We start from the raw sequence: 25,787 nt of genomic DNA, 5'->3' as shown, positions 1-25,787 counted from the left end.
GAAAAGTCTGTAAGACTCATCTCCAATTAAGCACAAAAACAAAAACAATTGGAAGTGGAGCTGTAGCTCAAGTGGTAGAGTGATAGTCTTGAGTGAAAAAGCTCAGGGACAGTACCCAAGCCTGAATTCAAGCCCCAGTACCAACATGTGCACGCGCGCGCGTGCACACACACACACACACACACACACACACACACACACAGAAGCGCACGCGCACGCGCACTCACACATGAATTTGGTAAGCTTTTCATTCTACAGAACACTATGAGAGAAGACTAACATCAACTTGGAGGAGGGAGGTCCTCTAGAAAATTACTTTTAGGGGAGTGGAGACCAAGGTGAGATGTGACACTGGCAACAGGGCAGGAGAATAAGCCAGAAGGGGTCTATGCAGGATCCAGATGAGAGTAAGTGGCATGTTTGGGGAGGTTAGTTAGTACACAGCCTGGTGGCATGTCTACAGAAATAAACTTAAGTCAGCTTGTATATGATTTTATCCTGAAGGCAGACAATGGAGTCTTTTTTTTTTTTTTTTTTCCAGTCCTGGGGCTTGAACTCAGGGCCTGGGCACTGTCCCTGAGTTTCTTTTGCTCAAGGCTAGCACTCTACCACTTGAGCCACAGAGCCTCTTTCAGCCTTTTCTGTTTATGTGGTACTGAGGAATTGAACCCAGAGCTTCAGGCAAGCACACTACCACTAAGCTACATTCCTAGCCCTATAGTTCTTTTTGTGTGTGAGTGTGAGAGTGTCATGGGCTTGAACTCAGAACCTGGGTGCTGTCCCTGAGCTCTTTTGTTCAAGACTAGTGCTCTGACACTTTGAGCCACAGCTCTACTTCTGGTTAACTGGAGATAAGAGTCTCATGGACTTTTCATCTTGGGCTGGCCTTTGGAGCAGATCTCAGCCTTCTGAATAGTATAAGTATGAACCACAGTGCCTGGCTCTTAATTAATTTTGCCTCATTTTCTCTCTCTCTCTCAACACAGAACTTAAAATCCTTTCTTGAATAAAATGAAAATATTGCCAACTAATTCACTAAATAACATGAAAGTTCAAGCAAGGAAACTCCAATGTAACAGTCATATTAAAACAATATATATATAAGCCAGGCTTTGGTGGCTCATGACTGTAATCCTAGCTACTTAGGAGGCTGAGATCTGAGGATCCTGGCTCAAAGCCAGCCTGGGCAAGAAACTCCGTGAGGAGCTGGGAAGGTGGCTCAGTGGTAGAGCGCTTGCCTTGCATGCCTGAGGCCCTGGGTTCGATTCCTCAGCACCACATAAGCAAAAAGAAAAAAGCCGGAAGTGGCGCTGTGGTTCAAGTGGTAGAGCGCTAGCCTTGAGCTGAAGAGCTAAGGGACAGCGCCCAGGCCCAGAGTTCAGGCCCCACGACCAGACCAAAAAAAAAAAAAAAAAAAAAAAGAAACTCCGTGAGACTCTTTTATCTCCAATAAACCACCAGAAAGCCGGAAGTGGCACTGTGGCTCAAGGTAGAGTACTTGCCTTGAGCTGAAGAGCTGAGGGACAGCACCCGGGTCCAGAGTTCAAGCTCTACAACCAACCCACAAAACAAAAAGCAACAACAACAACAACAAAAACAATATATGGCCAGGTGCTGATGGCTCACACCTGTAATCCTAGCTACTCAGGAGGCTGAGATCTGAGGATCATGGTTTGAAGCCAGCCCAGGCAAAAAAGTCTGTGAGACTCTTATCTCCAATGAACAACTAAGAAAATGCTGGAAGTGCAAGTGGTAGACCATTAGCCTGAGCTCAAAGAGGCATAGGCCCAGGCCCTAAGTTCAAGCCCCAGGGCAAAAAAAAAAAAAAAAAAAAAAAAGGGCTGGAAAAGTGGATCAGTGGTAGAGTGCTTGCTTTCCATGCATGAGGCCCTGGGTTCCATTCCATTGAGGGACAGTGCCCACGCCCAGCGTTCAGGCCATGTGACTGACAAAAAAACAAACAAATAAAAAAAGATAAGTAAAAGAGATTACAAAAAAAACAAAAAACAAACCAAAAAACCCAACCTATATATAATCAAGCCTATTGGTGGCTCACACCTATAATCCTAGCAACTCTGGAGGCTGAGATCTGAGGATCTCAGTTTGAAGCCAGCCTGGGCAGGAAAGTCTGTGATACTCTTATCTCCAATAAACTACTCAGAAAAAGCGCTGTTGTTCAAGTGGTAGAGTGCTAGCCTTGAGTACAAAGAGGCTCAGGGTCAGCTCTCAGGCCAGGCAAAGAAAACAAAAACAAAAACAAAACAACAAACCAAGGTGCCCCCCCTCCATAAAACCCAAAACACCCCAACATATAAAGCATATGAGACGCTAAATCTGCAAGAAGCCTTTTACTATGTCTTCCTTGTTACCTTTTTTTTGTCAGTCATGGGGCTTGAATTCTGGGCCTGGGCACTGTCCCTGAGCTCTTCAGCTCAGAGCTAGCACTCTTACCACTTGAGCCATAATGCCAGTTCCAGCTTTTTTTGTTTATGTGGTACTGAGGAACTGAACCCGGGGGCTTCATGCGTGCTAGGTAAGTGCACTCTACCACTAGGCCACATTCCCAGCCCCATCTTGTTACCTTTTGAATTTGGTGCCAAATACATATTTATTATAAACTAAGTTGATTTTAGAATAGCCTTGGTCTATGAGACATACAACGCATTTATTAATCATTGTGGTCCCCCATTCTGCTCCATTTCTCACCTTAAGTGACCAAAAAGTGTCAGTGGTGACAATATATCAATATGAAAGTGAAAAAATCAGTCCAGGAAGCGTTGGTGAGGGGATGGCAAGGTTTGGTGATGAATGAGAGGTAGCACAGAAAAAGCTGGATGTTTTCTTGGCAGGGCTTTTGCATGTGCTCAATGAAAAAAATATAGTTTATATTTCAGGACATCCCAGAGGTGGGATGTTTGTCTCAGCCTCATCACTGGTCATGTAGCAATATAATGATAGCATTTGCATTAAAGGGTGGTAGTAGGAATTAAATGTGGGAATCCTGCTTATTAAAAGATCAGAAGGCTGTACCTGATAAGGGAACTGAGGCAGGGAAAGGTTATGTAACTTCAAAGAGATTCTAATCTGGTGTGGGGGAGACAGACCACTGGTAATGTCAGCCCAGTGGTAAACCCCTTAGGGTCGGTTAGGCATCCAGTGTACTGAGGGACAGGACATGAACCCTGTCTCCTGGGAATAAAGCCTGAGATGGAGTTCTCGCATTAGTGGATGGCTGAGGAATGCTCCCAGGGAAGGCCTGTAAGGAAGGGGAGCCACACGAGGCAGGGAGAAAAACAGACCAGTTGTTTCACTCAGTGCCTAACAAACCATGACCTGTGGATCAAATTTGTAACTGTAAGGAAGAGTTTTATTAGAACCCAGCCAGTTTATTGTGATTAGCCATACTTTATATATCTGTGGCTACTTTTGTGCTTTGAAGGCAGAGTTAAAATGTTTATGGCCCCTTCCTGGAAGTATGCCACTGCTTGATCCCACACAGAACTATTGAGCATGAATAACATTGCAGATCGCTGACCTGAGGTTCAGGAGCAAGAAACTGACTTTTCATGGATTTACTCCTGTAGTGTTTAGGGGGAAAATTAACTATGTGCATGTGTTTCTAATGAAACTGTCAAGGGGTGGCTCACATCTGTAATTCTAGCTACTCAGGAGGCTGAGATCTGAGGACTGTGGTTCAAAGCCAGCCCTGGTAGGAAAGCGCGTAAGGCACTTATCTCTGATAAACTACTCAGAAAAAGCTGGAAGTGGTGCTGTGTTCAAGAGGTAGAGTGCTAACTTTGAGCAGAAAAAGCTCAGGGACAGCTCCTAGGCTTTGAGTTCAAGCCCCAGGACTGGCAAAAAAAAAAAAAAAAAAAAAAGTTTCTATGGCTTCTCACTATCTTCAAGAGAAAGAAAACCCTCGACTTTAGTCTATAATTCTGTCAACATGTCCAGGATGCTTTTTCTTCACTCAGCCTGGCTGTTCTGGGCCTCAGCCTACACACAGACCTTTTCTTCTGCCTCCTTTCTTTTCCTGCCTCTCCCTCACCAACCTCATTTTTGCCAGTAAACTTCCACCTCAGCTTCAGTTAATTTCTCGGTGACTTCCTGAACCCATGACCCCAATAGTTCGGGTCAGTTCCCACCTGAAACGTATGAAAATCCTGAAGTGGAACAGCGGATCCTGAGTCCAAGGACAGCGTCCCTTGGGGTCCAGCACAGTGTGCAGCTTAGAGTGGATGCCCGGGAAAGGTCGACTGGATGAAACTAGTAGCCTTGTGACCCTCGTCCCCTCTCAAGCAGAGGCCTTTAGGGCATGTGTAGGGAAAGGGAGGCAGATGGGGGAGGGAGGTGGCGCCCGGGGTGCAGAGGCCGGAGGGGGAGAGAGTTGTGGGGCTGGCCCGCTGACAGTCTCCAGGAAAGAAGGCGCCCAGGAACTACTGGGGAAGGAGGCGAAGGCTGCCAGCAGCGAGGACCACCCGCTAGGCCCCAAACCGCGACCAGAGCAGCCACAACCAGCCTGGCAGGGGCGGCGCCCCACGCCTGCGCACTCGAACCCCGCCCCGCCCCGCCCTCTGCGTGCGCACCGCCTAGAGCCCGCCTCCCACAAAGACTGCGGGCGCACGCGGCCGGGCCGAGCACTGGCTACCGGGTGCTCACCGCGCGCGTGCTGGCCTGGTTCTGGTGCTGACTCGAGGATCCGAAGCCCGCCCCAGGTAGGCTGACTTCTGGGATCCCGGAGGAACCACTCTTCTGTGCTGGAGCCCGCGGCTAAAGCCGAACCCGACGCTTACGGCCCCGCCGCCGGGGTGACTGACGTCTCTCCCCGCCAATCAAGGGCGAAGGAGCCCGGCGTCCAGTCCAATGGGCTGCGTGCCTAACGGGAGTGGGGCGGGCAGTCCAGGCCCGCGAGGTGCCGGCTCCCGCGCGCGGGCCGCGTGGCTGGGCACTGCAGGGGAGAGGGGCCAACTTAGGTTGGGACAACCGCGGGGGTCGTGGGGCCGCCTGGTAGCGCCGGTCAGCCCCTCGTGGGCCGTAGCAGGAAGAGGGCCGCAGAGTCATGGAGCCCCCCTGAGCTTAGTCCTGGAAAAGCCTGGAGGCCGCCGCTGCATTTCTCTGCGCGGGCCCTCAGCCTTTGGGCTCCTGCCTGGAAGGGACTTCAGGGCCCCACACATCCCGCCCCAGTGGGGATGGGCTGGTGGCAGGTCGGTTCCCTCGGACCTCGATTCCAAAAGGAGAGGGCCTGTGGATCGGTGGGCCCCGCGACATGGGCAGTCCGGGTCTGCCCCTGTCTGGCTGGTGTGGGCATGTCGGCCTTCTCCAGTTCACCACGTCTGCATCTGTGGGCGTTCTTACGTCCACGGTCATTGTAATTTTGAGTTCTCAACCGCCTTGTGACGTGCTCGGTGCGGACGTTCTCATCTCAGTTTCCTGCGATGTCAACCCCAGCTTCAGGCGGCTCAGGGGTCCAAAGAGTGAGGTCTCAGCACACTGGCGGTGGAACTGGAACTTGATCACACAACTTCGATTTTTTTTTTTTTAAAGAAAACTCCCCGTCCCTTCCCCCCATCTTTGGTGAATTTCTGATGCATTTTGATTTATAATACTTCTGGGCTTGGGACAGTCCAGTGACTCACCTTCAGAATAAAGTTCAGGTGGGGCATTCAAATTTGCACTTGAGTTAGCTCCTTAGACCACCTATCTCTTCCCTCCTACCAACCCTTCCCACCTCTGTGTTTACATGCTTGTTCATTCTCTTCCTGTTTCTATGGGCAGTCAGCCTGCCCTGCCCTTCAGAGCCCACAAGAAGTCAAGTCAGGAGCTTTTGGATCCTCCCCCACCCCGGCATGCTCTGTTCTCTGTTGGGCCCTAGTACTTTACCTAGATCTTTGTTTTTTTGTTTTTTTGGGGTCCGGTCATGGGGCCTGAACTCTGGGCCTGGGCGCTTTCCCTCAGCTCTTCAGCTCAAGGCTAGCGCTCTACCACTTGAGCCACAGCGCCACTTCCGGCTTTTTTCTTTTTGCTTATGTGCTGCTGAGGAATCGAACCCAGGGCCTCAGGCATGCAAGGCATGCGTTCTACCACTGAGCAACCTTCCCAGCCCCTTTACCTAGATCTTGACACTGAAAGCGTTCTATTCTTTCTAGCCTTTATAGATTGTCTCCACCATCACTGAAATAGAGTTTATAATGTTTTATCACTGGCAGCTTTTTTGGTCACAGCATGTAACTCACATAGTAGGTGAGCCATAAATGTCAGGGATGAACCCTCTCCCACTGGATTTTGGTGGCTGTTGGGATATTTCTTTCTTCTCTCTCTCTCTCTCTCTCTCTCTCTCTCTCTCTCTCTCTCTCTCTCTCTCTCTCTCTCTCTCTCTCTCTCTCTCTCTCTCTCTCGCTTTTTTTTTTCGGACATGGGGCCTGAACTCGGCCTGAGTGCTGTCCCTCAGCTCTTCAGCTCAATGCTAGTGCTCTATCACTTGAGCCACAGCGCCACTTCTGCTGAGGAATGGAACCCAGGGCCTCATGCATGCAAGGCAAGCACTCTACCACTGAGCCACCTTCCCTGCCCTGTTGGGATATTTCTTGACAGAAAAGTGTCTCCCCAAGAGAGTTCTACCCTTTTCAGTAAAACTGGGGCAAGTCAGGTGCAAAGCAATTGAGGTGAGTCATCTGTTCTGAATCCACTCAAGGTGGCTGAGAGATTTTTAGAAATGTTCAGTGAGACTAAAGTCAGGATATAGTTTCAATAAAGGGAATCTGGTTAAGACATACCTAAAGTTGTGAAGTTGTTTTTTTTTTTTTTTTTTTTAAATGGCAGTAGGAACCATTTGTCTCTGAGGTGACAGTAGTGTTTTTCCCCAAATACCAGTTACTTAGGGTCAAAACATCTGAAGAAGCTACATATAGTATATACCTTTTGGGGAGATCACAGTCCATATTTAACTTACTAAGCCTCTCAAAGGTCTTGTACTAAAACCAAGTGACTTTGTTCAGTCAGCATTTCTTTGATTTATCTGTCCATAAAACCCTTTTTAGGAAACCCATGTGGCCTTTTGTAGAAACCAGAGCACATGTTTTTGAAATTACAGGGGAGGCTAGGAAGAGGCAGGCAGTGCTCCTTGCTGGAAGGGGGAACATATTTTGAGCATTCTTCTTGCCCAGTGTTCATTCCTGCTTTAGGGAGGAGGAATGAAGCCAGGGAATGCTTCAGGCAGAACTCCCTTTTCCTGGTTCCTTTCTTATTTGTTTTTGTTATGATTTGGCTGCACAGAGAACATTCCTGGAGGAGGAAAATGGCCTCCCAGTGCTAAAGAGTGCCCCTTTCTCTTGCATCTTTATTTGGGCATATTTGGGTTTGCAGACCAGTTGATGTTTCTGTGCCTCTGACCTGAGGTGCAGTGGTGGCCCCTCCCTGATGAGAATACCATTGATCGCTTCCTGTCTTTGCTGTTTAAACCTGCCTCCTGATTACTGTCCTGGTGTCTTCCTTTCTTTCTCTCTCTCTTCCTCCGTCCTTCCTTCCCTTCTCCCTCTTCTCTCTTCCTCTCCCCCCCTGCCACCGCCCCCCTTTCTTTGGGGCCTGGAGCTTGAATTCAAGACTGGCTTGGGTACTGTTCCTGAGCTGCTTTTGCTCAAGACTAGAGCTCTTCCACTTGAGCCACAGCTCTACTTCTGGTGTTTTGTTTTGTTTTGATAGTTTATGGGAAGTAAGAGTCTCACAGACTTTCTTGCCTGGGTTGCCTTTGAACCCCTATCCTTAGGTCTCAGCCTCTGGTGTAGCTAGGATTACAGGCAGCAGCCATCTGTGCTAAGCTTCTTATTTCTGAAGTCTGTATCTTTTACTTCCTACCTTAACTGTTACTCTATGGGCTCAATCTAGTTGTCTCTGTCTTTAATTACTCTGCTTATTGTGAGCTTCTGACTGATTTATTGAGGTTCTTTTCCTCCTATGAGTAGTTCCTTCTTGGGTACCTGGAGAGATTACTGTCTAGAAGCTAATTGCTACTAAATAGCAGAGGGGAACAACATATTATTGGAGGAATTTTAGGTGTACCTGTAGCTCTTCATGGATATTTACCCCTGTAACTTTTTTTTTTTTTTTTTTGGTCTGTTTTCTCTAATTAGAGGAACTGAGATTTCCCCATGCATACATTGTGGTTTAAGTCAGGGAATTGGAGTGGTTCTCCAAGATTGCTTTATTTTTTGGTGCTAGTACTAAGGCTTGAACTCAGGGCTTAGGTGCTGTTCTTTAGCTTTTTCACTCAAGATAGATGCTCAACTACTTGAGTTGCAGTTCTACCTCTGGCATTCTGGTGATTAATTAGAGATAAGAGTTTCAGGGCTGGGTGGCTGGAGGCTCATGCCTGTAGTCGTAGCTATTCAGGAGGCTGAGATCTGAGGATTGCGGTTCAAAGCCAGCCTGGGCAGGAAAGTTTGTGAAACTCATCTCCAAAAAACCACCAGAAAACTGGAAGTGGCCCTGTGGCTTATGTAGTAGAGTGCCTGCCTTGAGCTGAAGAGCTGAGGGACAGCGCCCAGGCCCATAACTAACTCCCCCCCTCCCCCCCCCCCCCCCCCCCCCGCCAAAAAAAAAAATAAAAGAGTCTCAGGGACTTTCCTACCTGTGGTGGCTTTGAACTGTGATCCTTAGCTCTCAGCCTCCTGAGTAGTTAGGATTACAAGTGTGAGCTACCAAAGCCTAGATATAATTTTTTCCCCCATGTAGGGAACATAATAGAGTACCTGCCTGGTATCTCAGTATCTGGCTGTGATGTCAGCCAATAATTGGGACTTAGTGTCCTATCAGCCAGCTAGAGCTGTTTGATTCTTAAGGCCATTGTCAAAGCTTTACACAATGTCTGCATTATTTTGTAACAGTTGCTTTTCTCTTCATATTTGATTAATGCCATTCATTGGTCCAATAAATGTCTTATGATCTTCTTTAAACTTGATAAGAACCTTCTGCAGTCACTGCATGCACTGTAATGGCCTGTAATTGGCAGAGTCAGCATTGAACCCACTTGTTTGATTTGTTAAGATTACATTTTCTCTCTTCTCTCTCTCTCTCTCTTCTCTCTCTCTCTCTCTCTCTCTCTCTCTCTGTCTCTCTCTCTCTCTCTGTCTCTCTCTCTCTCTCTCTGTCTCTCTCTCTCTCTCTCTGTCTCTCTCTCTCTCTCTCTCTCTCTCTCTCTCTCTCTTTCAGGTCACAAAGGAAAATGAAGTACATTCTGGTTACTGGTGGAGTTATATCAGGAATTGGAAAAGGAGTTATTGCCAGCAGTGTGGGCACAATACTGAAATCATGTGGCTTACATGTAACTTCCATAAAAATTGACCCCTACATTAACATTGATGCAGGAACTTTCTCTCCTTATGAACATGGTAAGTGAACTCCCTGTCCCTTTCCCTTTTTCAAAGTCTCTTTTTCTTTAAGATTAGGTCTTCCTAGGTAGTCCAGGCTGGCCTCAAACTCTTGATCTTCCTGCCTTAGCCTCCCCAATGCTGGGATTACAGATGTGTGCCCACTGTGCCCAACTTTTTTCTTTCATTTTCTTAAATAATAATTATGTAGAATGACATATGCATTCATGGGTGTATGTTTTATTTATTTTCCATTCCTTGCATTTTAAAACAGTCCTTGTAGCAGAATGATACTGTTTATTTGCCTGAACACAAGGTAAGATTTTTTTTTTTAATGTTACTGGGTTTTAACTAAGGGCCTTGCGCTTGTTAGGCTGGTGCTCTACCACTTGAGCAATGCCCCTCGTCCTTTTGCTTTATTTTATGTTATATTTTTGGTTGGTCATGGGGCTTACACTCTAGGCCTGGGTGTGTCCCTTAGCTCTTCAGCTCAAGGCTAGTGCTCTACCATTTGAGCCACAATGCTACTTTTGGTTTTCTGGTGGTTTATTAGAGATAATAAACTTTCTTGCCCAGGCTGGCTTTGAACCTCAATCCTCGGATCTCAGCCTCCTGAGTAGCTAGGATTATAGATGTGAGTAGGGTTTTGCTTTTGTGCCTTGGCTAGGTAGACCACAATCTTGTTTTTGCTTCCCATACAGCAGGGATAATTTAGGATAACTTGAGGCCTTAGCTGGCCTCAAACCATGATCTTCCCTATCTCTGCCTGCTTGAGTAGCTTGGATTATAGGTGTGAACCACTGCTTAGCTAGAAACAAAAAAATCTTAATACTTAGAGTCTAGGGGTTTTTATAATAGATTTTTTTCTTTTGGTAATAGCTGAAAATTTGTCAATTCTTTTCAAAAAAAGATAGCAAATATTTGAGAAAAGGGAATGTGTTTGTTCTTCATGATCCCATATTAGAAATTGTATGGGTGGAGAGTTGTGAAAGAGTGGATTTTGGCCCAGTTATTGCAAGCACCCTTCAAGAGCATGCTGACCAGCTTCAAGAAGCTGTGTGCTGCCTTTGGTAGAAGTGTCCAGGCAGAGCCCAAGGACCATTTTGTAGTGATTTAAGCAGCAAATCTAGATTTGGACATCTAAATTTGCTAGATTTGGAGGATCTGCAAGTTGGGAATTCTGTTTTATTACCAGACTCTGAATAGTACAAATGAGGATCTGAGGTAACTGAAAAGTGGAAACTGTAAGGGAGAGGAAAATAGCATTTTATTGCTGTTGTAACTGTGTTCCAACAACAGTTTTTACTGATGGTGTGACAAATGACTGTGCCCCAGTTATCTCAGATTCGTTGCTTAAATTTGTCCTTAAGTTGGGTGTCAGTGGCTTTCACCTGTAATCCTAGCTACTCAGGAGGCTGAGATCTGAGGCTCAAAGCCAGTCTGAGCAGAAAAGTCTCCGTGAGACTCTTATCTCCAATTAACCACTCAAACCAGAAGTGGCCCTGTGACTCAAAGTGGTAGAACACTAGCCTTGAGCAAAAAAGCTTAGTGCCCAGGCCCTGAGTTCAAGCACCATGACCTACCAAAACAAAAACAAACAAACAAACAAAAAACGTAACTTGCAAGCTGTGTATAATGAGTAAGCATGTAATCCCAGCACTTGGTAGGTGGTTATAGTTCCGAGGCCAGCCTGAATCCTCGCCCTCCAATTAATAAATTTTAGGAAAGAACTCCCTTTATACCTTTAAGTTTTTCTTTAAAAGTTTGTTGTTTTGTTTTTTTGCTCATTACACATACACACACAAAAGTTCAAGCTTGAACTCAGGGCTTTGGCAGTGTCTCTTTGCTTTTTAGCTCAAGGCTGGTGTTCTACCCCTGAACCAGAGTTCTACTTCTACCTTTATAGGGATTAATTGGAGATGGGACTAGCTTTGAACCACAGTCCTCAGATTTCAGCCTCCTGAGTGACAGGATTATAGGTGTGGGCCATTGGTGCCTGGCTATACCTTTAACGTTCAAAGTTCTATGCTGTTATTCCTCCTCTGTAATGTTGTAAAAATCTGTAAGGACACAGAAGTGTCTACTGCAGAAATCCTGTAACAGACTCAAGAAAAGGTCCATATTTTGGAGGAATTGCTTCTTTTCCCCTTCACTACTGGGGAAAGAATCCAGGGCCTTGTGCCTGTGAGGCATGTGCTTTTTCTCCAGCCATCAGAGGGAGACTGGATTTAAAGTTTTTGAGGAGAGGATGAGTTCTCTCTCTGATGGGGAGAATATCCTGATTTTGAGCTTATCCCTTGTGATGGTAGAAATGAGTCATTCTAGACAACATCACTGAAATGAAGTTGCAAGGAATGAATGTGAAACAGAAGAATGTGGAACAGGCATTTCATAGTTCTGTTTACCTAAAGTGTTGCTCAGAAGCAGGGTTTTATAATCAACACTACCTTCCTATGCCTACATTATAGTTGTTTGGAATAGCACTGTGCTTCTGACATTATTCTACTCAGGAAGGAGACGGGGCTCTTTCTCGATCTTTCTATGCAGTGCCTTTATTCCCTTGAGGATTGGCATTCTTTCCCTTCATCCCACAGTATTTTTTTTTTTAATTTTTTTATTGTAAAGATACTATACAGAGGGTTACAGTTACATGAGTGAGGTAATGAGTACACTTCCTCTTGAACATTGTTACCCCCTCCATTGTTTTCCCCCTACCATCCCCTCCCTCCCTTCCCCAAGGTTCTTTTTTTTTTTTTTTTTTGATTGTGATTAAGTGATTACTTAATTTCCGGAAATTCACAGTATTGTGGAATAATGATGCTCATTTAAAGTCACAAGTTCATTCTAGCTTTCCTGGAGCAAATTGTCTATCACAGTCTGTAATATATAACGGTGCTCATATGTTATATGTTCATCCCACAGTATTTTATAACTTCCTGATAAACAGTGAACTTTAGCTGGAAGTATGAAGTTTCGATTTGGAGGATGTTTGGTCATTTTCTTTTCTTTCCTTTTTTTTTTTTTTTTTGGCCAATCCTGGGGCTTGAACTCAGGGCCTGGCCACTGTCCCTGAGCTTCCTTTGTATAAGGCTAGCACTCTTATCACTTGAGCCACAGCGCCACTTCTGGCTTTTCTGTTCATGCGGTGCTGAGGAATCGAACCCAGGGTTTCATGCATGTTAGGCATTCTCTCTACCACTAAGCCACAATTCCCAGCCCTGGTTCTTTTTCTTTTTCTTTTTCATGACATATTTATTTAGCTTTGTAAAAATAGATTTCTCTGCTTTGTGTCAAATTAATGCAGACTTTGTTCTGGCTTGATGTTTATATTTCAGGACTTAGTTATACCATGGTAAATTTTGACTCACCTCTTTGTACTCACTGTTCACTGCAGGTGAAGTTTTTGTGCTGGATGATGGTGGTGAAGTTGACCTTGATCTGGGGAACTATGAGCGATTCCTTGATATCCGCCTCACCAAGGACAATAATCTGACCACGGGGAAGATATATCAGTATGTCATTAACAAGGAACGAAAAGGAGATTACTTGGGGAAAACTGTCCAAGGTAATACAAATTTATTTATGTTTCAGATTTAAAATCTTAAAATGTGCTTGTGTGGCCCATACCTATAATCCTCTCTACTCTGGAGGCTAAGATGTGAGGATCAGAGGTTCTGCAGCCTGCCAGGCAAAGAAGGTTCTTTTTTTTTTTTTTTTTGTGGTTGTTGAGCTACTCAGGGCCTGGGAGCTGACCCTGAGCTCTTTTGTTCAAGGCTAGCACTCTACCACTTGGAGCCATAGTTCTACTTCCAGTTTATGAGTGGTTAATTGGAAATAAGACTTTTCTGCCAAGGTTGTCTTTGAACCAAGATCCTCAGATCTCAGCCTCCTGAGTATAGCTAGGATTACAGAAGTGAGCCACTAGTGCCCAGCCAAAGAAGGTTCTTATTTCCAATTAACCAGCAAAAAAGGTGGAATGGAGGTATAGCTCAAGGGGTAGAGTAACAGCCCTGAACCAAAAAGCCAAGCAAGAAAAGCAAGGCCCTGAGTTTAAGCCCCAGCATTGCCCCATCTCCCCAACAAAAGATAAAAACAAGATGGAGGAAATAAATGGAATGAGGCAAGATATTTGAGCTGAGGAACCAGTCATGAAAAGAGGCCACAGGCCACAGATGCTTCAGTTGGTCAAGTGGAGGGAAGGCTTGTATAGTTGAGGCAGAGTGGTCTAGGAGACAGTCAGAGAGGTTGGTTAGTTAGTCCTGCTGAACCATGCCAGAAGTTAGGATGTGGCTCTGCTGTGAAGCATTAGAGAGGGTAAATATAGGAATCATGAATTCTGATTTGCAGTCTCGAAAGATCACTTTGACTGCTGTGTATGGATTAGACAATAAATCCTGTGTACCTGCTGTGAAGCATTAGAGAGGGTAAATATAGGAATCATGAATTCTGATTTGCAGTCTCGAAAGATCACTTTGACTGCTGTGTATGGATTAGACAATCCTGTGTACCAGCTACTACTGTGCAAACCCAGATTACTGAAATTAAAATATGTTGTTGGCCAGGCACTGGTGGCTTATGCCTGTAATCCTAGCTACTCAGGAGACTGAGATCTGAGGATCATGGTTCAGAATCAGCCAGCGCAGAAAAACCTGTGAGACTCTTACCTCCAATTAACCACCAGAAAACCAGAAGTGGAGCTGTGGCTCTAAGTGGTAGAGCCTTGAGCAAAAAGCTAAGGGACAGCCGGGCGCTGGTGGCTCACACCTGTAATCCTAGCTACTCAGGAGGCTGAGATCTGAGGATTGCAGTTCAAAGCCAGCCCGGGCAGGAGAGACCGTGAGACTCCTATCTCCAATAAACCACCAGGAAACAGGAAGTGGCGCTGTAGCTCAAGTGGTAGAGCGCTTGCCTTGAGCTGAAGAGCTGAGGGACAGTGCCCAGGCCCAGAGTTCAAGCCCCATGACCGACCAAAAAAAAAAAAAAAAAAAAGCTAAGGGACAGCGCTCAGGCCCTGAATTCAAGCCCCATGACCAACAAAAAAAAAATGTCTTTGTTTCTTAGGAACTTGTAGTCTGAGCCCAACAACTATGAGTTATTGAGCTCTGGTATGCAAGGGTATTGGCAAACATTTTTACTACTTGATAAAGTAGGACCTGTTACCTCCACTTAGCAGATAGAGAAACTAGGCTTAAGAATAAGTAACCAGATGCTGCTGGCTCATGCCTGTAATCCTACCTATTCAAGAGGCTGAGATTGAGAATTACAGTTTGAAGCCAGCCTAGGCAGGGGAATCTATGAGACTTTTTTTTTTTTGGGGGGGGGGGGTCAGGTCGTGGGGCCTGAACTCTGAGCCTGGGCGCTGTCCCTCAGCTCTTCAGCTCAAGGCTAGCACTCTACCACTTGAGCCACAGCACTACTTCCGGCTTTTTTTTTCTGCTTATGTGGTGCTGAGGAATCGAACCCAAGGGCCTCATGCATGCAAGGCAAGCGCTCTACCACTGAGCCACCTTCCCAGCCCTCTATGAGACTCGTGTCTCCAATTAACCACCAAAAAGCAAAATGTATAGAGGTATGGCTCAAGTGGTAAAACACCAGCCTTGAGTGAAAAAAAGCCAAGCAAGAGTTTGATACCCTAAGTTCAAGCCCTAGTACTGGCACCAAAATAAAGGTAAGTAATTGGGCCAGTGATTCAATGAACTGAGATTTGCATCTAGGCCCCAGATGCTATGCCCTGAAGGCTTGCCTATGCATCAGTGACTTGGAAACAGATCAGGCCAGGGTGCTGGAAAGGCACTCAGGTGTGATGTGCCCACCTCCAGCCTGGGCTGTGAGTAGCAGTAGCAGTGTGGCCATGTGGTCTTTCATGTCTGTGTGCTTCAAGGTGGTTCAGGCGGCTCTCAACTTTGTTCCCTTCTATTGCTTCTGGCCACAACTTAGAAATCTGAGAGAAGGAAGTGTGGCCCAGGTATTTGTTGAGGCCATTTAATGGATGCCTCCTAGGTATTTTTATGACCCAATTGCTACTCTGTCTAGGTTGAGTGTAGCAGTTTAAAACCAAGTATACGTACCTCAGTGAATGCTGCCCAAAAGTAAGTTATAGTTTCTTCTCTCTCCTGCAGTTGTCCCTCACATCACAGATGCGATCCAAGAATGGGTGATGAGGCAGGCACTAATACCTGTGGATGAAGATGGTCTAGAGCCTCAAGTCTGTGTTATTGAGGTTTGTGTGATTTCCAAGTATGTGAACAGTTGCACTCATTCCTCTTCCTTAGTTGGCCATAATGCCTGGTGGGACCATCCCCCGATAAGCTCTTGACTTCTTCTCTGTCTGTAGCATGCTTCTCATGGCAGAAGGGCATGGAGAAGGGCACACGGAGGAATGCAGTTCTCATGCAGTTGATGCTCCTTTTCCAACATGTATGGGTTCATTCAGCTCTGACTGCCAGCAGTAGTGACAAGACACATTTTCATCCTTCTCTTGGGGATGGCTGACCTTTGCTTTCTTGTCTTTACTGATTTTTACTGATTTTTTCTTTTTGAGATTGGATCTTGCTGTGGAGCCTAGGTTATCCTGGAATTTGAGATCCTTTTTCCTCCTAAGTGTTGGGATTGTAGTTGTCCATCATTATGCCTAGCCAGACCTTTGCTTTCCTCTTGGCAGAACAGTCATCCCTGAATGGGCTTCCTTTGCTTCCCTTTTCCTTTTCCTCTCTGCTGATCCCAGCTGCTGGATTTCAGTGTTCTTTCAAAATTGGAAAAATCAAAAGTTCCAGTAGTTTGTTTATAACTGGTGCTTTTTAATAGGAAAAGTATAGTAAACTAAGGAAATAAGCCTAGATTTTTTTCTTTGTGGCTCTTTCTTGTTGACCTTTCTCTTGAAATGCCATGGCAAGATCGTAAGAGAATTGTGAGCCTATCCAAAGAGTCATCTTCAGCCCAAAGAAGTGTCTAGTGACTGACATTCTTGGGGAGGGATGTGCATTGACAGTTACTGTTCACGTGGTTGACACAGAGCAGATAAGAGAGGAGGAAACAACCAGGGGAAGGTGCTTGACCTCTAACATGGTACTTCTGTTCTAGCTTGGTGGGACAGTGGGAGACATCGAGAGCATGCCCTTTATCGAGGCCTTCCGCCAGTTTCAGTTCAAGGTCAAGAGGGAGAACTTTTGCAATATCCATGTCAGTCTAGTTCCTCAGGTGAGGCATTTTGACTTAAGGTAAGTTTGACTTTGGGTGACGAGAGGTTGGGTTTTTTTTTTTTTTTTTTTGGTTGGTTGTGGGGCTTGAACTCTGGGCTTGGGCACTGTCCTTGCGCTCTTCAGCTCAAGGCGAGTACTCTACGGCTTGAGCCACAGAGCCACTTCTGGTTTTCTAGTGGTTTATTGGAGATAAGAGTCTCACAGACTTTCCCGCCTGGGCTGGCTTTTTGAACCGTGATCCTCAAATCTCAGCCTCCTGGGTAGCTAGGATTACAGGCATGAGCCACCGGCACCTGGCTTTGAGAAGTTGATTTTTATTTATTATCTGGTAATAGTACTTGTAGTTCAAACCCTAGTAAAACTTAGGAAAAAAACAACATGAACAGAAAAATCCAGAAAGCATGCCGAAGCAACTGTCCTAGCAGGCCTGGGAATGCTAACTAATTTTGTAGTCTGGGAAGCAAAGAAGCTGCCCTTTTGGCCCTGCAGAACTTTCACAGGCTCAGGGTTAGTGCCACTAGGTAGTGGGGTGAGGGTAGGGCCTGCCATTGTAGTTGTTCTTTCAGAAGAGGTGTGCACATTAGCCCTGTGGAGGGTTTGGGACAAACCGCCCAACAATGGGAACAATTGAGGGCAGTGATGCTGAACTATAGACACATTATGCTGCGAAGACACCTTGCCTTCTTCCTCTTGGTTCTCAATGTGATCATAGCCAGGCTTGGTCCTTCCACATGAGAGATAAAAGTCTCCTTTGATGTATGACCAGCTTAGTGAAATGGACAGCACTGTAGTACCCACAGTGATCCTCCTCTTCCCCTCACACAGAGCTTCTAGTTTGCTTTGAAGTGGATTAAGGGAGATAAACTACATGTGTTAAACAAGAAACAAGTGCTCTAAGAAGGGAACATAAGACAGGGAAGAATTCTTGGAGATTAAGAATCGGGTAATAAAGGTGAAAACAAAGTTAAGAGGAAGAAAGTTGAGGAAAGTAGGGCAGAGACCAAAGGACTGAAAGGAGGAGAGAAAAGGAGAATAAGAAAGAAAGAAAGAAGGAAGGAAAGAAGGAAAGAAAGAGAACTAATATCTGAACAATTGGATTTCCAGAAAATAAGAACAGAGACATGAGGGAGGAAGTGTTACCTGAACCTGGGGTCAGCAAACTGTGGCCTAGGGGCTGAGGCTACCTACTGCCTGTTTTAGTAAGATTTTATGGAAATAGAGCCACATCCACTTGTTGATGTGCTGTTTGTGACTATTTTTGCCCCCAAACAGTAAAGTCAGATAGTTGTGACAGACACTATCCTGTTAATAGAAAAATTAACTCTTGCTTTCCTTCCTTCCTTCTCTCCCTTCCTCCTCCTTCCCTCCCTTCCTCCTCCTTCCCTCCCTCCCTCCCTCCCTCCCTCCCTTCCCCTCTTCCTCCCTTCCCCTCTTCCTTCCTTCCTTCCTTCCCTCCCTCCCTCCCTCCCTCCCTCCTTCCCTCCCTCCATTTCCTCCCTCCCTCCCTCCTTCCCTCCTTCCTTCCTTTGGTACAATAGCCAAGTTCAACAGGGGAACAGAAGACAAAACCCACCCAGAACAGTGTTCGGGAACTTCGAGGGCTTGGACTTTCCCCAGACCTGGTAAGATTTTCTGATTGCTTGCTTTCACTGTGAAAGTTGAAGTCACACTTCATGACAGGAAGGACCTTAGTCTTCTTGCCAGGCTTTTATGCTGTTGATGGTAGAGAAAATAGATTTAGTGCTTTCCCCTTTTGCTTCTGTAAAAACATTCAGAAACTGAGAAATGCATAGTTGGCTCCTGCAGGTCACTCACTCACTTCTTTAATTTGTATTGCCATCCATTTAGGGTTTTCCTCTGCTCTGAAAATAGGTAATATTTTCGTTGATTGTGTGCCTTATTCTGGGAGCTAGCATTTTTGTTCAGCTTCACAATGTTAGGTCTATTTGTTTTAATTCAGTCAGTTTGGTAACCCTTCCTCTTATTTATTTTTACTGCAGGTCGTGTGCAGGTGCTCAAATCCTCTTGACACATCTGTGAAAGAGAAAATATCCATGTTCTGCCATGTGGAACCTGAACAAGTGAGTGGACATTTCCATCTCTGCTTCTAATTGTCGGAAGCCTCTTGACCACAATCAATTTATGAGGCTTGCTGTTGTTAACTTGTAGTTAGCATCACCCAGAACTGACCCCCACTGGCTCTATGAATGACCATCATCTACTTGTGGTTCCTTAAACATCTTTTGTGGTCATCTTTTGCCTCTCTGTGTTCCATTCCTTTTCTTTATGCTCTGTACAGACCAAATTTAATTCACCTAAAGCTCCACTCTAGTTCTATTGCTCTTTTTTTTTCTTTTTTTGACTAGGGCCTTTTGCATTCTACACAAGTGCTTTGCCACTGAGCTACATCCCAGCTAAAGAGTGAACCAGGGCCTTTTGCATTCTAGACAAGTACTTTGCCACTGAGCTACATTCTAAGTTTTTGGTGTTTTAGACAGGGTCTTGCTAAGTAGCCCAGGTTAACCTCATACTCAGTGATCGTCTTGCCTCAGCCTCCTGAGTGCTCTGGCTCTGCTTTTGTACCTGCTAGTAATTTCTGTCAAGACTCTGCTCAGTTCTTGTGGCAGTGTTGCATTCGTTTTTTGTCAAATCATTTTGTATAGCTAGACATAGTATCGTCTGACAAGCCTTATGTGTATCTTCTTCAACCCTCAGGACTCATCACTTCTCTGGACTTAGTGACACATGCTAGTTAGTGTGAATCTAGATGTGTGTGTACAAATATGTGCATGGGCATGTATGCACGTATTGTGTGTTTATGTATGTTTCCCCTCACAGGCTGTGACAACTTCTGGAAGGAAAGGGCCATGGCATTCAACCTTATGTATCTGGTGTATAGGTTCTTGTATACCTTTTAATCTGTTTGTAATTTATTTATTTTTTTGTTGGTCATGGGGCTTGAACTCTGGGCCTGAGCGCTATGCTATCCCTCAGCTCTTCAGCTCAAGGCTAGCACTCTACCCCTTGAGCCACAGGGGCACTTCCAGTTTTCTGGTGGTTTATTGGAGATAAGAGTTTCATGGCTTTTCCTGCCTGGGCTGGCTTTGAACCACAATCTTCAAATCTCAGCCTCCTGAGTAGCTAGGATTATAGGTGTGAGCCACCGGCACCTGACTTGTTTGTAATTTATTAATAGAGGTAACTTATGGTGCGGAAAAATCCAAAACTTGGGAACCTGTAATGTATCTTAAGTGTGGTGCTTATTGTGGAAATTCTAGTGATGCCAACTTAGGGTTGTGTATCAGTCATTGTATTAGTTACCTTTTGAACACCATAATAGTGAGGCAGCAACTTAGTAAAGAAAAAAGTTTAGAAAAGAAAAGAGATTTAGTTTTCTGTTTGGGAGGCTGCATGTCCACACAGCATAGGTCCAGGAAGGCCAATGACAGAGCATGTATGGAGGAAGGATCCAATCACCAGTGAGGAAGCAGAGAGAGGGTGGGGCCAGGTTGCTTGTGAGAATCCAAAGGTTCAAAAGAAAAATACCTTTTTGAGGGCAGAGCCCCCCCAAGGGCTCAAGCTTTACAGGAGCTACAGCACCTTGCCATACTGCCATCCCTGGTCCAAAACTCCAATCATGTGATCCCTTGGGAATGCCAAACCATTTCAAACCATAGCTTGAAGCAGACTAGAAGGGAAGTAGAAGTTGAGGAGTTTCAGGACACAGTTAAGAAAAGTTTGTCTTACTACTGGACGGTTTGAGGATGAGGAGAGCCCAGCTGGTCTGGGGAGTGAACAGTGCAGTGAACAGTGCAGTTGGTGGTTAAAGTAAGAGTAATCTACTTAAGAGATTTTGAGGTCAGGGGAGAGCAGTGTGAGAAACCATTGGCCTTGCCTTGGTGTGAAGAGAGCAGAAGGAAAGGCTGTGCTGCTTACCTTGATAGCCTACTTCTCCAAGATGGTTCAGGCCTCAGTGTAGGCCAGGGCCCTGGGGTGTGACTCCTGAGCCAGAAGTTCAGTTGGGCAGAGGGGTTCTGTTTCATACTGAAGTCATGGATGCACAGAAATTTTGTTTTCTCAACAGTCCTTTATTGTGCACTTTAATTATTTTGCATATTTTCTAGCAAATGAAATCAATTCAGTTCTGTAGCAGAGTTGCTTTTCACTAAAGGTATTCATTATTAAAAACATGGCAAGTAGCTGGGTGCTGGTGGTTCGTGCCTGTAATCCTAGCTACTCAGGAGGCTGAGATCTGAGGATTGTGGTTCAAAGCCAGCTGGAGCAGGAAAGTCTGAGATTTATCTCCAATTAACCACCAGAAAATCAGAAGTGGAGCTGTGGCTTAAAGTGGTAGAACACTAGCCTTAAGCAAAAAGAGCTCAGGGACAGAGTTGAGCCCTGAGTTCAAGACTCACAACAAAGTTTTGTAGTTTTAGATCTTGCATGATCTATTTTGAATTTATAATTGTTTATAATAATGTAAGGTAAGGATTGGAATTTATCTTTTTTATATATGAATATCTAGCCCCATTTCTTTAGGACTAGCCTATGGTGAGGTCTGTCTGTCTATCATCTATATCTGTGTGTATGTGTTTCTTTGTGTGTATAGTGCTGGGGATTAAATCAATTCTTACTGTTTTTCTTTAATTAGTGATACTGGGGTTTGAACTTAGGGCTTTGTGCTCCCTAGGCAATTTATTCTACCACTTGAGCCATGGTATCAGCTCAATTTGCTTTAGTTAGGATCTTGCATTTTTTGCTTGGATTGTGATCTGACTTACACCTACCACATAGCTGGTATAACAGATGCAGATACTGTGTCTACTCTTTATTGGGAGGGTGAGGGGCTAGATGAAGTTTTGTTAACTCTTTGCCTGGGCTGGCCTTAAAGTGTGATATCCCCACAATGTCTGCCTCCTGAGTAGCTGTGATTATAGGCATGCATCACTGTGATCCTGTCTTACTGCTGAGATTACAAGTTTGTATCACCACACCAGTGCTTCCCTTTCTTTTTTTTTTTATTTTTTTATTTTTTTTATTGTGAAAATACTGTACAGAGGGGTTACAATTACATGGGCAAGATAATGAGTACATTTCTTATCAAGCATTGTAGCCTCCTCCTTTGTTTCCCCTTCCCATCCCTTCCCATCCTCCCCCCGCCCCCCCAATCCTCCCCGCTGCCCCCCCCAATGCTTTCCTTTCTTAGCCTCCTTCTGTCCCCTCCCTCCCTCCCTCCCTCCCTCCCTTCTTCCTTCCTTCCGGATTTGGGTATCCATGTTCATAAAAGCCAATAATTTTCTAATCATTCTTCTTGAGTCAGTTTTGGCAATTCATCTTTTTCTAGAACATGACCTTTTTCCGTTTCCAAACTGAGAATTTTTTTTCCAGTCACATTACTAGTAGGAGGCCATCGCCCGGTTTGTTCTTGTTAGAGCACTAATAATTTGTTTTTGTTGTTTGAACAGGTGATCTGCGTCCATGATGTCTCATCCATATACCGGGTCCCCTTGTTGTTAGAAGAGCAAGGGGTTGTGGACTATTTCCTTCGGAGGCTGGATCTTCCTATTGAGAGGCAGCCACGAAAGATGCTAATGAAGTGGAAAGAGATGGCAGACAGGTCAGCCTCCCAGGAGCTGGCAGTGCCAGCCTTCTTGCTTTTTTGTCACAGTGCAGAGGATTAATTTATGCTGGAGCCCCTCAGGCCTTGAAAAGGCCTGTATGGTTAAAAAGTGCTCTGAGTGCTGGGGATGGATTCTGTTGCACAGCACAGATGAGGTTCTTGCAGGGCTTGGCCAGTTCCCAGTTTTCCAGGCAGTGAGTTCAATTACATACATTTGTCTGTTATCACACAGATAGCCAGCACACACGCATCCAGTGGCAGTTGGTCTGCCTGCATTCCTCAAACACAGGTGAATGGCTGGTCTTGCCTGGAGTACTTCTAATTAGCTTTGCTGATTTCTGAGCTATGCTTGATAATACAGAAAAGAATCAGCAGGGAAGTTCTGCCACCATCTTCTCCTAAAGCTCTGTTGTTCTCTGATTCTGAGATAGTTCCTCAGAGCAAGGTATGGTTCACTGTGGTGACAGCAGTGTCACCATGACAGCAATATAAACCCGTGCAGAAGGGTGCATTTATTCCATTGCTTAGTGGCAGTTATTTTCATCTTGATGTTTTTTCCCTTTTAGTCTTCATTTATGTGTATATTTTTACATGAAGCTACCCAAGTGATCCACAGTTTTATTGCCCTCATTTTATAAAACATAATCGTTTTGCTGTTACTATTTATACTTTACAATAGAAATTGGGTAGAGCTTTCTTTTGTAAATATTCCATAATTTCACTTTTCTTTTTATCATATTAACTCTTGTGAATTGTCTGTTCATGTCTGTTTAGTTCCCCAGCCCCTTTGAGATTGAGATATTTTTAAAAACATTTCTGTGAGATTTTGAATCTGTCTCTTTACAAGGGTTTCTCTAATCTTACTTTCTTTACACGTCCTGCCCTGTTCTGAAGGTTGCTTCCTTTTGACCTGTTTGTACACAGCCCTCAAGTGATGTTCACTCCCACTGGATTCTTCCTAGGCATATTTTTCCTGTATAACAAAAGCCATTATGGTCTCATGAAGGTGTGTACATTCCAAATTGTTGAGTGTTTCTTGACTTGTTTGCTAGGTATGATCGCTTGCTGGAAACCTGCTCGATTGCCCTTGTGGGCAAATACACCAAGTTCTCGGACTCCTATGCCTCTGTCATTAAAGCTCTGGAGCATTCTGCATTGGCTATCAACCACAAGTTGGAAATCAAGGTAAAGGAGTGATGCAGGTGTAGCCAAGAGGCAAACGGAAGTAGTTGGTGTTTTTGTGGATGATGCATGCATATCTGTTCTATGTTTTTGAAGCCCTGGATTTCTTTTTAGTGATAAGAAACTTGATTGGCTTTGGGCTCTGAGAAAACAGAAGTTTCTGGAAATAGCAAAGAAAAAGTGGTCAGAGTAGATACAGAGAGAAACCAAGTGCCTGGATCTGAATCCCAGTGCCCATGGGCCTGGCAGGTAGAGGCATGTTGCCATTGAAAACCTTCCCTGTATCTGTTCTGCCTGGGTCATGACAGGCAGAGCTGAGCCGGTGGTGTGTTGGGACACAGCCTTGCCCATCTCTACAGGTGACAATAGAGTATCAGCAATTGGATTGTGGAGTAGCTATACAATGAAAAACTACTCAGCAATAAAAAACCAACCAGATAAATGCAGTGTTGGATCTCAAAAACATATTGAGTAAACCAAGACAGACACACACCAAAAACTACATATTGTTTGGCTTTATTCATATGCGTTTTTGAAGACAAACTAAACTAAGAAGTTAGCCTCTGGGGTTGTCTGGAGTGGGAAGCAGAGAGGGAATTGCAGATTGGCAGATGGGGAGTTTTGGGATAGTGGTACTTTATCTTGATTGAGGTGGTGGTCATACCTTCATGTCTGTACATGGACAAACCACAAAAGCATGCACTTAAAAAGGTTTTACCTTATTGTACGTGGATCATACTTCATATAGATGAAAATGGGGTAACCGGGCATGGGGGGGAAGTTGAACAGAAGATACTTTGCAGTGGCTTAGCAGAGATAAGATTTTGAAGCTCGTTTTAAAATAAAGTTAAAATTTTAAATTATTATTAAATTTAAATATGTTATGACTTGAAAACCAAAACGGAGGGAGGTGGGACATTGGTAATGACACATAAAAGTCACCAGCTGCTTGTTGTCTCCCTGCAGTACATTGACTCCACAGACCTGGAACCCAGCACTCTGCAGGAGGAGCCGGTACGCTACCACGAAGCATGGCAGAAGCTCTGCAGTGCTCAGTAAGTGTGGGCTCTGCCCATGCGTTTGTTGATATCATGGTCTTGTCTGCTAGTGCTAAGCAACCTATTTGTTAAACGTCTTTTCATTATTACACAGATGACCTATTGTGTGACTTAAAAAACACAGCCTAGGAAGTGGCGCAGTGGCTCAAGTGGTAGAGCGCTAGTCTTGAGCTGAAGAGCTGAGGGATAGCGCTCAGGCCCAGAGTTCAAGCCCCATGACCGCACACACACACACACACACACACACACACACAGCCTACCAATACTGTTAAATATAAATCAGGCAACTGAGATCTGGGGCAAGAAAGTCTATGAGACTCTTATCAACCTAAAAGCCAGAAATGGAGTTGTGGCTCTAAGTGGTATAATGTTAGCCTTGAGCACAAAAGCTCAAGGACAGTGCCTAGACCCCGGAGTTCAAGCCCCAGGTCGGCAAAAAAAGAAAATTATGCACAAAGTACTTGTGTCAAGTGCAGTAGCACCATTATAGTTCTTATGTGCCCATATTCAGAGTTTCACTTAGCTAAGTTTATAGTGTTACCACATGCAGCTACTTGGCGGTCTCCAAGTAACTCAGAGGAAACCAGTCACTCCACCATGGCTGCTTTGAGGTTACTATGGGCTGGGTAGAGCCCAATGCCTTGTGGTTTTCTCTCGTGCAGTGGAATACTGGTTCCAGGAGGATTTGGTGTTCGAGGGACAGAAGGAAAAATCCAAGCAATTGCCTGGGCTCGGAAACAGAAAAAGCCTTTTTTGGGTAAGATGCTTTGCCATGCCCTCCTTACTCTGTGGAGGAAGGAGGAAGAGAAGGTACCCAGAGGAAGAGGTGGGACCAGGGTATAGGGAAACTAAGTCACAGACACAGTGCCTCGACTCACATGCTGTCTGTTGAATGAGAATGGAAAGCCTCTGGTTCTCTTGGGGAGAAATGTAGGCTGTTTAAATGGAGTTGATGAGCACATGTAGATAGCTTAGAATTGTGGGAGAATGAACTATCGATTAGGAATTTACAGAACTATGAGATGGAGTTTAGTTAATTTCCAGCTTCATCAATTGTAAATGAGAATTGAATGAGTGAAGGTAAGGAAAGCTGAATGTTAAAGTACTGGGTGGAATATTGCCTCTTTCTCAGGCTGACTATAGAACCTAGAATCTTCATGGACAGATAAATCAGCTAGCACAGGAGCCAGGGGGTGCTTGTGCATGTGGGAAATGACCTTGCATGACACAGTCCTTGGCAGCCTAGGGGTGTGTGTGGGAACTGCTTCTCTCAGTTTCATTTGCTTTTCCCTGTTTGGAAGGTGTGTGCTTAGGAATGCAGTTGGCTGTGGTTGAATTCTCAAGAAATGTGCTGGGATGGCAAGGT

The 25,787-nt window shown here is 45.0% G+C and overlaps 1 protein-coding gene across 2 annotated transcripts in view; it reads left to right on the top strand.

Moving 5' to 3' along the window:
- Positions 1–4,590: 4,590 nt before the first annotated feature.
- LOC138837835 (CTP synthase 1) overlaps positions 4,591–25,787 on the top strand; it is a 30,116-nt gene continuing 8,919 nt past the window's right edge. Inside the window, exons 1-12 of one of the 2 annotated variants that reach the window (XM_070036833.1) lie at positions 4,591–4,715; positions 9,205–9,383; positions 12,757–12,927; positions 15,482–15,582; positions 16,443–16,559; positions 18,100–18,183; positions 18,562–18,642; positions 22,027–22,178; positions 23,234–23,366; positions 24,330–24,418; positions 25,084–25,178; positions 25,723–25,785. In XM_070036833.1, coding sequence (XP_069892934.1) covers positions 9,218–9,383; positions 12,757–12,927; positions 15,482–15,582; positions 16,443–16,559; positions 18,100–18,183; positions 18,562–18,642; positions 22,027–22,178; positions 23,234–23,366; positions 24,330–24,418; positions 25,084–25,178; positions 25,723–25,785 — 1,252 coding nt within the window. In that variant the 5' untranslated portion in view covers positions 4,591–4,715; positions 9,205–9,217. Of the gene's footprint in view, positions 4,716–5,502; positions 5,655–9,204; positions 9,384–12,756; positions 12,928–15,481; positions 15,583–16,442; positions 16,560–18,099; positions 18,184–18,561; positions 18,643–22,026; positions 22,179–23,233; positions 23,367–24,329; positions 24,419–25,083; positions 25,179–25,722; positions 25,786–25,787 lie in introns of those variants that run through there. The other variant, XM_070036834.1, reaches the window with a different exon arrangement.

Source organism: Dipodomys merriami, unplaced genomic scaffold (assembly GCF_024711535.1).
Source record: "Dipodomys merriami isolate MVZ:Mamm:240054 unplaced genomic scaffold, mDipMer1.0.p SCAF_277, whole genome shotgun sequence".
In the NCBI taxonomy this organism is placed as follows: domain Eukaryota; kingdom Metazoa; phylum Chordata; class Mammalia; order Rodentia; family Heteromyidae; genus Dipodomys; species Dipodomys merriami.
Note: the sequence above shows the minus strand (reverse complement) of the source record. Positions and strands in the feature narration are given on the sequence as shown.